Consider the following 15,941-nt stretch of genomic DNA (forward strand, 5'->3'; position numbering starts at 1 on the left):
TAAAGCGGTGTACGAGTGTTGGTAAAGCGGAGTACGAGTGTTGGTAAAGCGGTGTACGAGTGTTGGTAAAGTGGTGTACGAGTGTTGGTAAAGCGGAGTACGAGTGTTGGTAAAGCGGTGTACGAGTGTTGGTAAAGCGGAGTACGAGTGTTGGTAAAGCGGAGTACGAGTGTTGGTAAAGCGGAGTACGAGTGTTGGTAAAGCGGTGTATGAGTGTTGGTAAAGTGGTGTACGAGTGTTGGTAAAGCGGTGTACGAGTGTTGGTAAAGCGGTGTATCAGTGTTGGTAAAGCGGAGTACGAGTGTTGGTAAAGCGGAGTACGAGTGTTGGTAAAGCGGAGTACGAGTGTTGGTAAAGCGGTGTACGAGTGTTGGTAAAGCGGAGTACGAGTGTTGGTAAAGCGGAGTACGAGTGTTGGTAAAGCGGTGTATGAGTGTTGGTAAAGTGGTGTACGAGTGTTGGTAAAGCGGTGTACGAGTGTTGGTAAAGCGGTGTACGAGTGTTGGTAAAGCGGTGTACGAGTGTTGGTAAAGCGGTGTATCAGTGTTGGTAAAGCGGAGTACGAGTGTTGGTAAAGCGGTGTATGAGTGTTGGTAAAGCGGAGTACGAGTGTTGGTAAAGCGGAGTACGAGTGTTGGTAAAGCGGTGTACGAGTGTTGGTAAAACGGTGTATGAGTGTTGGTAATGTGGTGTATCAGTGTTGGTAAAGCGGTGTACGAGTGTTGGTAAAGCGGTGTATGGGCGTTGGTAAAGCGGTGTATCAGTGTTGGTAAAGCGGAGTACGAGTGTTGGTAAAGCGGTGTATGAGTGTTGGTAAAGCGGAGTACGAGTGTTGGTAAAGCGGAGTACGAGTGTTGGTAAAGCGGTGTACGAGCGTTGGTAAAACGGTGTATGAGTGTTGGTAATGTGGTGTATCAGTGTTGGTAAAGCGGTGTACGAGTGTTTGTGTGCGCCTCACCATAAATCCTACTCCAGCCCCTGCTGAAGTAAGACTTGTGGCATAGCACACCACCGTTCATCATGAATCTGACAAGCGGCAGTCGTCACGCCCCCACCTGCCCCAGTTCTATCCATTTCGCTGGGAGACACCAATAATCCGAATTTCGCAACTTTTCAAAGCTTTTACATTAGAATTCTGGAGTGAAAATGTTGATGAATCGGGCTATATGGCTTTAGGTAAATAGCATTTTGGTCATGACACGTTCCCTTTAAGATCTTACAAGATGAGGTAAAAAATTATGTGATATTTGTTGTTTCAGAAACAGCGCCATCCTTGTACATGGGTTGTATGTGGTATTGCAGTTCAGTTCCAATCAAGTAAATGCTTGTTAGGAATCACCAGGAAGATCTGCAGGGGACAGTGAAAAATACAATAGAGCAGACCCCAAGGCATGATTCTAGTTTTTATCAGAATTAAAAATGTATCTTTAAATCTTAATATAATATACTGGATGTAATTTAAAGGGATATTCTCCCCAAAAAACAAGTTACGCCATATTCCTTATCAGTGGGACCCCCATCAGTCCTGAGAATGGAGCTGTGGATCTCTGAGGACAGGGCTCTGTAATCTCTTCTTGAATGGAGCAGATGTGCACATGCTTAACCACCGCACCATTCATTGTCTATGGGACTGTAGGAGAAAACCAAATTCTGTACTCCAGTATTTCCAGCAGTCCCAGATGACTGTGGTGGATGTGCACTTCCATTCCATTCAATATTGATTGGTTGGAGTGCCAGGGGTTAGACCCCCAGTGAGTCATCCATCCCTTATACTATGAATATTGATAGGAGAACTTTTTTGAGGAAAATAACCCTTTAAGACTACTAAAGCAAAATACAGTATTCCTTCAATCTGGCATCAATGTGACGTTATAGATGTTTAAATATGAAATATTCTGGATTATTAGACGATTGCAGAAAAATAAAATTGTACTAATTTGATCCATTCTTCTGCTTATTGACTTGAGTAAATCCATATGACACCAGACTATAGTGATGGTAATGGTAAATCATTATATATAGATCATAACCGGATGAAGACTGTAACCATTAGTCATTCCTTAAACAACTCGGAATAATAATTTCTGTTCTATGTATTTTGTATTGGAGTGCATCTGATAATGAACAATAATAGCATTATACCTTCCGTTATTGCAGCCAACACCCCATACTCGTATGTTGATGATGGGTTGAGAGTGGATTAAACTGTGATCTAATGGATCCACCAAGCTCATTGTATCTTTCTTTAAAATCATAACCATATTTTGTCCCTAAAATATAAATAAAAGTAATGAAAATAATGCAGAAATCAGAAATGGAAATATGGTTTAGATCCAACATCCAAGCATGCTCTACTAACGAGATCAGACTCTAGTAACATTAATGCAGTAGACATTTCATGCAATTTAGCCAACCAGTACATATTTTAGTTTTTTCCTTTCTCAAGCAGAAGCCATGTTACTGTTTTGGGCTATGTGCACACACAGGGATTTTTTGCTAGGTACTCAGAGTAGAAACTGAGCAGAACCTCCAAATTTTTGAGGAGTTTTGCCTTTTAGAGGAAGATGTGGAGAGTTTCTGCTCAGTGGCTACAGTATGTGCACACAACAACTTTTAAACTCAGGAAAACCCGACAAGTTTTTCAAGCAGAAGCCACTTCAGCAAACGTTCCTGTTTTGGGCTATGTGCACATAGAGCCTTTTTGCTGGGTATTCAGAGCATAAACTGAGCAGAACCTTCAAGTTTTTGAGGAGTTTTGCGTTTTTGAGGAGGATTTGAAGAGTTTCTATTCAGTCGCTATGTGCACACTACAACTTTTAAACTCAGGGTAAGGCCACATTCACACCCTCAGTATTTGATTTAACCAAACCCATATCTACTATATAATTGTCTAAGGGTCACTTCCATCTTTCTGTCCTTCTGTCTGTCTGTCTTTCTTTCTGTCACGGATATTCATTGGTCGCAGCCTCTGCCTGTCATGGAATCCAAGTCGCTGATTGATCGTGGCAAAACGCCCACGAATATTGCCACGACCAATCAGCGGCGGGCGCAGTCCGGCGGCAACATGGCCGCTCCTTCCTCCCCGCAGTCAGTGCCCGCTCCATACTCCCCTCCAGTCAGCGCTCACACAGGGTTAATGGCAGCGTTAACGGACCGTGGTGTAACGCACTCCATTAACGCTGCTATTAACCCTGTGTGACCAACTTTTTTACTATTGATGCTGCTTATGCAGCATCAATAGTAAAAAGATATAATGTTAAAAATAATAAAAAAAATAAAAAATCATCATATACTCACCTTCCGGCGCCTTTCCCGCTCCTCGCAAGGCTCCAGTGACCGGTCCAGGCATTGCGATCTCATGAGATGATGACGTAGCAGTCTCGCGAGACAGCTACGTCATCATCTCGCGAAACCGCAATGCACTCTTGAGACTGGAGTGCGCGAGGAGCGTCGATAAACGCTTCCTGGATCCAGGGGCCAACGGAAGGTGAGTATATAACTATACTACGCGGGCTTGGCAATGTACTACGTGGGCTGTGCAATATACCACGTGGGCTGGGCAATATACTACGCGGGCTGCGCAATATACTACGTGGGCTGCGCAATGTACTACGCGCGCAGGGCAATATACTACACGGGCTGGGCAATATACTATGTGGGCTGGGCAATATACTACGTGGGCTGGGCAATATACTACGTGGGCTGTGCAATATACCACGCGGGCTGTGCAATATACCACGCGGGCTGGGCAATATACTATGCGGGCTGGGCAATGTACTACGCGCGCTGGGCAATATACTACGCGGGCTGGGCAATATACTACGCGGCTGTGCAATATACTACGCGGGCTGGGCAATATACTACGCGCGCTGGGCAATGTACTACGCGGGCTGGGCAATGTACTACGCGGGCTGTGCAATATACTATGCGGGCTGTGCAATATACTACACGCGTTGAGCAATATACTATGTGCGCTGGTGTTGTGGATTCTGTTTTTGGGCTCCCTCTGGTGGTTACAGATGGTACTGGGTGACTTGTGTTCTCTGCGGTCTCTGGTGTCCACCTGTTCTATCAGGATATGGGAGTTTCCTATTTAACCTGGCTTTCTTGTCATTTCCTCGCCGGCTATCAATGTAATCAGTGTGTCTTGTTACCTCTGCTTCTCGCTTCTGTATTCTTCAGGACAAGCTAAGTTTTTGATTTTCCTGTTCCACGTTTTGCTTAATTTTTGTCTTAGTCCAGCTTGCAGATATGTGATTCCTTTTTGCTGGTTGCTCTAGTGAGCTGATATTACTCCTCATGTTCCATGAGTTGGAACATGAGTTCAAGTAATTTCAGGATGGTTTTTTGTAGGGTTTTTCGCTGACCGCGCAGTTCACTTTTGTATCCTCTGCTATCTAGCTTTAGCGGGCCTCATTTTGCTGAATCTGTTTTCATAACTACGTATGTGCTTTCCTCTCATTTCACCGTCATTACATGTGGGGGGCTGCTATTTCTGTGGGGTGTTTCTCTGGAGGCAAGAGAGGTCTGTGTTTCTTCTAATAGGGAAAGTTAGTTCTTCGGCTGGTGCGAGACGTCTAGAATCATCGTAGGCACGTTCCCCGGCTACAGCTAGTTGTGTGTTGAGGTTCAGGATCGCGGTCAGCTCAGTTTCCATCACCCTAGAGCTTGTTTTGTTTTTTGCGCTTGTCCTTTTGTGATCCCCTGCCATTGGGATCATGACAGTATAGCCGGACCAAAAAGTGGTAATCGTATTGGCTGAAGTAGGAGGAAAAGTAGTCTGAGGAAGTTTTTTTTTTTTTTTTTTCCCCCTCAGAGTTTGCTGCATAGCCTTAATTGCAGCCTGGCTGCGTCTTACCTCCTCTTAATCCTTGAATGGCTCTGACCTCAGCTGTTTATCATGGACGTCCAGAGTTTGGCTTCCAGCCTGAATAATCTTGCTGCTAAGGTTCAAAATATACAAGATTTTGTTGTACATGCTCCTATGTCTGAACCTAGAATTCCTATCCCAGAGTTTTTTTCTGGAGATAGATCTAGTTTTCTGAATTTTAGGAACAATTGCAAGTTGTTTCTTTCTTTGAAATCTCGCTCTTCTGGAGACCCTGCTCAGCAAGTCAGGATTGTTATATCTTTCCTGCGGGGTGACCCTCAGAATTGGGCATTTGCATTGGCACCAGGGGATCGTGCATTGCTCAATGTGGATGCGTTTTTTCTGGCATTGGGTTTGCTCTATGAGGAACCTAACCTAGAGATTCAGGCTGAAAAAGCTTTATTGGCTCTCTCTCAGGGGCAAGATGAAGCAGAAATATATTGTCAGAAATTTCGGAAATGGTCGGTGCTTACTCAGTGGAATGAGTGCGCCCTGGCTGCAAGATTCAGAGATGGCCTTTCTGAGGCCATTAAAGATGTCATGGTGGGGTTCCCTGCGCCTACAGGTCTGATAAGTCTATGACTATGGCTGTTCAGATTGATCGGCGTTTGCGGGAGCGCAAACCTGTGCACCATTTGGCGGTGTCTTCTGAACAGGCACCTGAGACAATGCAATGTGATAGAATTCAGTCCAGAAGTGAACGGCAAAACTATAGGCGGAAAAATGGGTTGTGTTTTTATTGTGGTGATTCAGCTCATGTTATATCAGCATGCTCTAAACGCACAAAAAAGGTTGATAAGTCTGTTGCCATTAGTACTTTACAGTCTAAGTTCATTCTGTCTGTGACTCTGATTTGTTCATTATCAGCCATTTCCGTCGATGCCTATGTGGATTCAGGCGCTGCCCTGAGTCTTATGGATTGGTCATTTGCCAACCGCTGTGGGTTTAGTCTGGAGCCTCTGGAAGTCCCTATTCCTTTGAAAGGAATTGACTCTACACCTTTGGCTATGAATAAACCTCAGTACTGGACACAAGTGACCATGCGTATGACTCCCGTTCATCAGGAGGTGATTCGCTTCCTGGTACTGTATAATTTACATGATGTCTTAGTGCTTGGTCTGCCATGGTTACAAACTCATAACCCAGTCTTGGACTGGAAAATGATGTCTGTGTTAAGCTGGGGATGTCAGGGGGTTCATGATGATGCACCTCCGATTTCTATCGCTTCATCTACTCCTTCTGAGGTTCCGGTATTTTTGTCTGATTATCGGGATGTTTTTGAGGAGCCTAAGCTCAATTCGCTTCCTCCTCACAGGGATTGCGATTGTGCTATAGATTTGATTCCTGGCAGTAAATTTCCTAAAGGTCGTTTGTTCAATCTGTCAGTGCCAGAGCATACTGCTATGCGGGATTATGTTAAGGAGTCCTTGGAAAGGGGACATATCCGTCCGTCTTCGTCCCCTTTGGGAGCAGGTTTTTTTTTTGTGGCCAAAAAAGATGGTTCCTTGAGGCCTTCTATAGATTACCGTCTTTTGAATAAGATTACAGTTAAATATCAGTATCCTTTGCCATTGTTGACTGATTTGTTCGCTCGCATTAAGGGGGCTAAATGGTTCACTAAGATTGATCTTCGGGGTGCATATAATCTTGTGCGGATAAAGCAGGGTGATGAGTGGAAAACCGCATTTAATACGCCTGAGGGCCATTTTGAGTATTTGGTGATGCCTTTTGGACTTTCTAATGCTCCTTCTGTCTTCCAGTCCTCTATGCACGATATTTTCCGTGAATATCTGGATAAATTTATGATTGTGTATTTGGATGATGTTTTGGTTTTTTCGGATGACTGGGAGTCCCATGTTCAGCAGGTCAGGAAGGTGTTTCAGGTCCTGCGGGCCAATTCTTTGTTTGTAAAAGGTTCAAAGTATCTCTTTGGAGTCCAGAAGATTTCTTTTTTGGGGTATATTTTTTCCCCTTCTACTATTGAGATGGATCCCGTCAAGGTTCAGGCTATTTGTGACTGGACGCAGCCTACATCTCTTAAGAGTCTACAGAAGTTCTTAGGCTTTGCTAATTTTTATCGTCGTTTCATAACTAATTTTTCTAGTGTTGTTAAGCCTTTGACGGATTTGACTAAGAAGGGTGCTGATGTGGCTGATTGGTCTCCTGCGGCTGTGGAGGCCTTTCAGGAACTTAAGCGCCGGTTTTCTTCTGCTCCTGTGTTGCGTCAGCCAGATGTTTCGCTTCCTTTTCAGGTTGAGGTTGATGCTTCCGAGATTGGAGCGGGGGCGGTTTTGTCACAGAGAAGCTCCGATTGCTCAGTGATGAAGCCATGTGCGTTCTTTTCTAGAAAGTTTTCGCCCACTGAGCGGAATTATGATGTTGGTAATCGGGAGCTTTTGGCCATGAAGTGGGCATTTGAGGAGTGGCGTCATTGGCTTGAGGGTGCTAGACATCGTGTGGTGGTCTTGACTGATCACAAAAATCTGATTTACCTTGAGTCTGCCAAGCGTCTGAATCCTAGACAGGCTCGTTGGTCACTGTTTTTCTCCCATTTCGATTTTGTGGTTTCATACCTGCCAGGTTCAAAGAATGTGAAGGCGGATGCTCTTTCTAGGAGTTTTGTGCCTGACTCCCCTGGAAATTCTGAGCCCACTGGTATCCTTAGGGATGGGGTGATTTTGTCGGCTGTCTCCCCAGACTTGCGATGTGCTTTGCAGGAGTTTCAGGCGGATAAACCTGATCGTTGTCCGCCTGAAAGACTGTTTGTTCCGGATAATTGGACCAGTAGAGTCATCTCCGAGGTCCATTCTTCTGCGTTGGCAGGTCATCCTGGAATATTTGGTACTAGAGACTTGGTGGCCAGGTCTTTTTGGTGGCCTTCCATGTTGAGGGATGTGCGTTCTTTTGTGCAGTCTTGTGAAGTTTGCGCTCGGGCTAAGCCTTGCTGTTCTCGGGCCAGTGGATTGTTGCCACCTTTGCCTATTCCGAAGAGGCCTTGGACGCACATTTCCATGGACTTTATTTCGGATCTCCCTGTCTCTCAAAAAATGTCCGTCATCTGGGTTGGGTGTGACCGCTTTTCTAAGATGGTTCATCTGGTACCCTTGCCTAAGTTGCCTTCCTCCTCTGAGTTGGTCCCTCTGTTTTTTCAGAACGTGGTTCGTTTGCATGGGATTCCGGAGAACATCGTTTCTGACAGGGGATCCCAGTTTGTGTCTAGATTTTGGCGGACGTTCTGTGCTAAGATGGGCATTGATTTGTCCTTTTCGTCTGCATTCCATCCTCAGACGAATGGCCAGACGGAACGAACTAATCAGACCTTGGAAACTTATTTAAGGTGTTTTGTTTCTGCTGATCAAGATGACTGGGTTACCTTTTTGCCGCTTGCCGAATTTGCCCTTAATAATCGGGCTAGTTCTGCTACCTTGGTTTCTCCTTTCTTTTGTAATTCGGGGTTTCATCCTCGTTTTTCCTCTGGTCAGGTGGAGCCTTCTGATTGTCCTGGAGTGGACATGGTGGTGGATAGGTTGCATCAGATTTGGAGTCATGTGGTGGACAATTTGAAGTTGTCCAAGGAGAGGGCTCAGCAGTTTGCTAATCGCCGTCGCCGCGTGGGTCCTCGACTTCGTGTTGGGGACTTGGTGTGGTTGTCTTCTCGTTTTGTTCCTATGAAGGTCTCTTCTCCTAAGTTCAAGCCTCGGTTCATCGGTCCCTATAGGATCTTGGAAATTCTTAACCCTGTGTCGTTTCGTTTGGATCTCCCGGCATCGTTTGCTATTCATAATGTGTTCCATCGGTCCTTGTTGCGGAAGTATGAGGTACCTGTTGTTCCTTCGCTTGAGCCTCCTACTCCGGTGCTGGTGGAGGGAGAATTGGAGTATGTTGTGGAGAAGATCTTGGATTCTCGTGTTTCCAGACGGAAACTCCAGTATTTGGTCAAGTGGAAGGGTTATGGTCAGGAGGATAATTCTTGGGTGGTTGCCTCTGATGTTCATGCTGCTGATTTGGTCCGTGCATTTCATAGGGCTCATCCTGGTCGCCCTGGTGGTTCTCGTGAGGGTTCGGTGACCCCTCCTCAAGGGGGGGTACTGTTGTGGATTCTGTTTTTGGGCTCCCTCTGGTGGTTACAGATGGTACTGGGTGACTTGTGTTCTCTGCGGTCTCTGGTGTCCACCTGTTCTATCAGGATATGGGAGTTTCCTATTTAACCTGGCTTTCTTGTCATTTCCTCGCCGGCTATCAATGTAATCAGTGTGTCTTGTTACCTCTGCTTCCCGCTTCTGTATTCTTCAGGACAAGCTAAGTTTTTGATTTTCCTGTTCCACGTTTTGCTTAATTTTTGTCTTAGTCCAGCTTGCAGATATGTGATTCCTTTTTGCTGGTTGCTCTAGTGGGCTGATATTACTCCTCATGTTCCATGAGTTGGAACATGAGTTCAAGTAATTTCAGGATGGTTTTTTGTAGGGTTTTTCGCTGACCGCGCAGTTCACTTTTGTATCCTCTGCTATCTAGCTTTAGCGGGCCTCATTTTGCTGAATCTGTTTTCATAACTACGTATGTGCTTTCCTCTCATTTCACCGTCATTACATGTGGGGGGCTGCTATTTCTGTGGGGTGTTTCTCTGGAGGCAAGAGAGGTCTGTGTTTCTTCTAATAGGGAAAGTTAGTTCTTCGGCTGGTGCGAGACGTCTAGAATCATCGTAGGCACGTTCCCCGGCTACAGCTAGTTGTGTGTTGAGGTTCAGGATCGCGGTTAGCTCAGTTTCTATCACCCTAGAGCTTGTTTTGTTTTTTGTGCTTGTCCTTTTGTGATCCCCTGCCATTGGGATCATGACACGCTGGGCAATATACTACGCGGGCTGTGCAATATACTACGTGGCTGGGCAATATACTACGTTGCTGTGCAATATACTACGTGACTGGGCAATATACTACGTGACTGAGCAATATACTACGTGACTGGGCAATATACTATATGGCTGGGTAATATACTATGTGGCTGGGCAATATACTACGTGGCTGGGCAATATACTACGTGGCTGGGCAATATACTATGTAGCTGGGCAATATAGTACGTGACTGGGCAATATACTATGTGGCTGGGCAATATATTACGTGGCTGGGCAATATAATATGTGGCTGGGCAATATAGTACGTGACTGGGCAATATAGTATGTGGCTGGGCAATATACTACGTGACTGGGCAATATAGTACGTGACTGGGCAATATACTACGTGGTTGGGCATCATACTACGTGGCTGGGCAATATACTACGTGGACATGCATGTTCTAGAATACCCGATGCGTTAGAATCGGGCCACCATCTAGTATAGTATATAAATGACTAAGGAAGACATCCCACAACTTATCAAGATTAAACCAATAACTTTATTAATCAATGTTAAAAAAACATATAAAAAAGCAGAAATGCCGTTTAGGGGACGCCGACAACTATAACAAACCAGGCAGCAGAGGATTATAAACTACAGTACAAAAAATGGATAACTTCACAGGGCATGTACAGATCCAGCGATAACCTATAATAGGTGCACTATCACAGTGTATATCAATATAGATTAGTATACTAGAGACTGTTAATAAAGAAACCCCTCATATAAGATTAATTGTAGCACCACAAGGTAAAGAAATAGTAAATAGCTACACAATACACATATAAAGAAAGCACCAAACACTGACCATACAGTCCAATACGACAAAGGCAAAGAGCCGAAACGCGTGTTGGGGAGGACGCCAGCTAGAAGCCAGGGATCTACAGTTTCAGGCTGGAGTCACACACAACGTATAAAAATACGGTTTGTTTTTTACGGAACAAATACGCAGAAATGTTCTCTGAACAGTGATCCGTTTGTCATCCGTTGGCAAGATGATACTGTGTATTTTGCGCATGTAAACCTCCGTATGGCATCCCTATGGCATCCGTACAGTGAGATTTTTTCGCCGGCTTGCAAAATGGACATATAATGGATCCATGGGCTCAAATATTCGTGAAAACATATATACAGTCAATACATATACATATATACGTCAGTGAGACACATATACATATATATATTCATATTTCATACAGCGCTAGCTAGCAAAAAAAGCCGGTAATTCAACTAAATAATTCCTGAACCCGACAGGATAGGAGACATGATTACATACAGTAAACCATTTCATATCCATTATATTTTCATATGTCCCTCACTAATAATGTTAGTAGTGTGTGTGTTCAAAATTTGGGAGCTCTAGGTGTTAAAATAAAGGGTTAAATCACAGAAAAACTGGCGTGGGCTCTCACGCAATTTTCTCCCCCAGAGTAGGGAAGCCAGTGACTGAGGGCAGATATTAATAGCCCAGAGAGGGAAAATGGTTATTGCCCCCTCCTCCCCCCCCCAGCTAAAAACATCTGCCCCAGCTACCCCAGAAGAGCTGCATCTGTAAGATGCGCCTATTCTTGCACTTAGCCCCTGTCTTCCCACTCCCCTGTAGCTGTGGGATATGGGGTAATAAGGGGTTAATGTCACCTTGCTATTGTAAGGTGACATTAAGCCTGGTTAATAATGGAGAGGTGTCACTGAGACACCTATCCATTATTAATCCAATAGCAGGAAAGGGTTAAAAATAAACACATACATTAAGAATAAAGTATTTTAATGAAAGAAAGATACAGGGCTTAAAATCTTTATTGTACGGACCCTCGTTGTCCTGGAAAAAATGCAAAATAAAAAAGCAACAGTATCCCATGCCAGTCCGCCGTAGTCATGTCCCATGCTGCGCCCCCTGGTAGCATAAACTTATATGAACTGTAGCGTGAGAAAATATGCAGAAAAATTCCCACGCTACAGTTCAAATGAGTTTATGCCACCAGGGGGCGCAGCATCGGTGACGACACCGCAAGTCCCCGAAGCCCCCCCTGCATTTCATTCATTCCCCAGTCTTTTACAGCCAGGAGCAGATGCATTAGCAGCGCTCCTGGCTGTAACTGTATTTAACCCCTTCAGATGGATTTACATCGTGGGACATGACTGTACGGCGGACAGGTATGGGATATTGTTGCTTTTTTATTTTCCTTTTTTTCAGGAGAACGAGGGTCGTCAGTTACATAGTAACATAGTTATTAAGGTTGAAGGAAGACTTTAAGTCCATCTAGTTCAACCCATAGCCTAACCTAACATGCCCTAACATGTTGATCCAGAGAAAAAAACCCATGTGGCAAATAATAAGCTCCACTTTGGGGAAAAAATTCCTTCCCGACTCCACATACGGCAATCAGACTAGTTCCCTTGATCAACGCCCTATCAAGGAATCTAGTATATAAACCCTGACACATTATACTTTTCCAGAAAGGTATCCAATCCCTTCTTAAATATAAGTAATGAATCACTCATTACAACATCATAGTCAGTTCCATAGTCTCACTGCTCTTACAGTAAAGAATCCGCGTCTGTTATTATGCTTAAACCTTTTTTCCTCCAAATGTAGAGGATGCCCCCTTGTCCCTGTCTCAGGTCTATGATTAAAAAGATCATCAGAAAGGTCTTTGTACTGTCCCCTCATATATTTATACATTAAAATAAGAGCACCCCTTAGTCTTCGTTTTTCCAAACTAAATAGCTCCAAGTGTAATAACCTATCTTGGTATTGCAGACCCCCCAGTCCTCTAATAACCTTGGTCGCTCTTCTCTGCACCCGCTCTAGTTCAGCTATGTCTTTCTTATACACCTGAGACCAGAACTGTGCACAGTATTCTAAGTGTGGTCGAACTAGTGACTTGTATAGAGGTAAAATTATGTTCTCCTCATGAGCATCTATGCCTCTTTTAATGCATCCCATTATTTTATTTGCCTTTGTAGCAGCTGCCTGACACTGGCCACTGAACATGAGTTTGTCATCCACCCATACACCCAGGTCCTTTTCATTGACGGTTTTGCCCAGAGATTTAGAAATAAGCACATAGTTATACATCTTATTACTTCTATCCAAGTGCATGACCTTACATTTATCCCCATTAAAGCTCATTTGCCATTTATCAGCCCAAGCTTCTAGTTTACATAAATCATCCTGTAATATAAAATTGTCCTCCTCTGTATTGATTCTCATTTTATGTATCACCCTTTGGTGTGGCACCGTATCAGCTTTAAAGCTTTTGAAAAGTCCATATACACTACGTCCACTGGGTTCCCTTGGTCCAGTCCGGAACTTACCTCTTCATAGAAGCTGATCAAATTAGTCTGACAGTAAACCCGTGCTGATACTGGGTCATGAGGTTATTCCTCTTCAGATACTCCAGCATAGCATCCCTTAGAATGCCCTCCAGGATTTTACCCACAGTAGAGGTTAAGCTTACTGGCCTATAATTTCCGAGTTCAGTTTTTGTCCCTCTTTTGAATATTGGCACCACATTTCCTATACGCCAGTCCTGTGGTACAGACCCTGATGTGATTTTTAGCCACCGCCGCACTTCCTGCTGGGTTAAGCAGGTGACACTTAATGGGGAATTTTTTTTATCACTGATCATATTGTCTGCCATGGGATTTTCTTGTGTAAATACTGATGAAAAAAAAGTCATTTAGTATATTGGCTTTTTCCTCATCCTCATCCACCATTTCACCTAGACTATTTTTAAGGGGGCCAACACTATCATTTTTTAGTTTCTTACTATTTAGTTAAAGAATATTTTGGGATTACTTTTACTCTCTCTGGCAATGAGTCTCTCTGTCTCAATCTTTGCTGCCTTGTTTTGCTTTTTACAGAATTTATTTAATTTTCTGTATTTTTTTAATGCCTCATCACTACCTACTTCCTTTAATTCTCTAAATGCTTTCTTTTTGTCACTTATTGCGCCCCTTACAGCTCTATTTAGCCATATTGGTTTCCTCCTATTCCTAGTATGTTTATTCCCATACGGTATATACTGTGCACAGGTCCTATCCAGGATGCTAATAAATGTCTCCCATTTTCTTTGTGTATTTTTATGTCTCAGGATATTGTCTCACCAAGATCCTCTCTCATCCGTTGGAAACTTGCCCTCCTGAAGTTTAGTGTCCTTGTAACCCCTCTACTACACATCTTATGAAAGGATACATGAAAACTTATTATTTTATGATCGCTATTTCCCAAGTGACCCCCAACCCATACATTTGAAATGCGGTCTGGCCTGTTGGTTAATATTAGGTCTAGCAGTGCCCCCCTTCTTGTTGGGTCCTGAACCAGTTGTGAAAGGTGATTGTCTCTCATAGTTGTCAAAAACTGATTACCTTTGCTGGAACTGCAGGTTTCTGTTCCCCAATCTATTTCAGGGTAGTTGAAGTCCCCCATAATAATGACTTCCCCTTGAGTCGCAGCTTCATCTATTTGCTTTACGAGGATATTCTCCATTGCTTCCATTATTTTTGGAGATTTATAACAAACCCCTATCAGTAATTTATTATTTTTTCCCCCTTCCCTTATCTCCACCCACAGGGACTCTACATTTTCATTAGATTCACATATATTATCACGCCGGATGGGTTTTAAGAACGATTTTAAATATAGACACACCCCTCCTCCTCGCCTATCCATTCGGTCATTTCTGAACAGGCTATAGCCCTGCAAGTTAACAGCCCAGTCATGTCTCGTCCAGCCACGTTTCAGATATCCCCACCATGTCATAATTATGCTCCAACAACATTAGTTCTAATTCATCCATTTTGTTGGCGAGGCTTCTGGCATTAGTATACATGCACTTTATGTATCTCTCTGTACCTCTACTCTTTCTTAAATTATTAACTGTTCTAACCCCACCCCCCATGCCACCGCCACCCCCATCTTCCTTATTTGTGCCCAGGTCTCTATCTGCACTATCTTCCCCTCCTATAAAATGAATACCCTCCCCCCCAATCCCTAGTTTAAACACTCCTCCAACCTTCTAGCCATTTTCCCCAACACAGCTGCACCCTCCCCATTGAGGTGCAGCCCGTCCCTAGCGTAGAGCCTGTAGCCAACTGAGAAGTCGGCCCAGTTCTGCAGGAACCCAAACCCCTCCTTCCTACACCAATTCTTGAACCACTTATTAACCTCCCTAATCTCCCGTTGCCTCTCTGGCGTGGCACGTGGTACAGGCAGTATTTTGGAAAATACCACGTTGGAGGTCCTTGCTTTCCGCTTGCAGCGTAATTCCCTGAAATCATCTTTAAGGACCTTCCACCTACCTCTAACTTTGTCATTTGTGCCAATGTGCACCATGACCGCTGGGTCCTCACCAGCCCCTCCCAATAATCTGTCCACCCAATCAGCGATGTGTCGGACTCGAGCGCCAGGTAGGCAGCACACCGTTCGACGATCCCTGTCTTTGTGACAGATTGCCCTATCTGTTCCCCTAATAATTGAGTCGCCCACTACCAGCACCTGTCTGGCCTTCCCTGCTCTCCTATTTCCCTCCTTACTGGAGCAGTCACTCCCCCGGCTTTCAGAGGACATGCCTGGCTGCAGCAGTGCTACCCCTGTACTGGCACCCCCCTCATCTGCCAACTTAGCAAACTTATTGCGGTGTTCCAGATCAGGACTAGTCTCCCTGGCACTCTTCCCTCTATCCCGCTTCCTAACTGTCACCGAGCTTCCTACTTCACCGTCCTGCAGCTCCATCCTACTATCCCCCCCCCCTCATCTACCCCATTAAGCATCTGCTCCGTGAGCAGAAGACTCCTTTCCATATTGTCTATGGATCTCAGTGTTGCCAGCTGCACATTTAGATTCAGAATCTGGTTTTCCAAATGCACAATGTGCTCACATCTCACACAGCAGTATGCACCCTCGACCGGCTGCTCAAGGACTGCATACATGTGGCAAGATGTGCACTGGATGGCATTAACAATAGTGGAGCACATTTCCTAATGGGGATTCCACCAGACAGAACCGTTAAATAAAAAAAAAACAAAAAAAACAAATGCAAAGTATTAATAAAATACAGACAGCAATTCAGTAATTCCTCCCTTGGAAACTCCCTGAATCCAAAGTCATTGAATCACAAGTCACACTTACCGCCGTTCACACTTACGTTCAGGTCACATTCGCTAAGCTGAAGATTTAA

At 44.3% G+C, this 15,941-nt stretch overlaps 1 protein-coding gene across 1 annotated transcript in view; it reads right to left on the bottom strand.

Moving 5' to 3' along the window:
- APBB3 (amyloid beta precursor protein binding family B member 3) overlaps positions 1-15,941 on the bottom strand; it is a 161,911-nt gene that overhangs the window by 70,879 nt on the left and 75,091 nt on the right. The window contains exon 6 of the mRNA XM_069763769.1: positions 2,143-2,270. Within this exon, the coding sequence (XP_069619870.1) occupies positions 2,143-2,270 (128 nt within the window). The remainder of the gene's footprint in view (positions 1-2,142; positions 2,271-15,941) is intronic.

Source organism: Ranitomeya imitator, chromosome 4 (genome assembly GCF_032444005.1).
Source record: "Ranitomeya imitator isolate aRanImi1 chromosome 4, aRanImi1.pri, whole genome shotgun sequence".
Classification (NCBI taxonomy): Eukaryota; Metazoa; Chordata; class Amphibia; order Anura; family Dendrobatidae; genus Ranitomeya; species Ranitomeya imitator.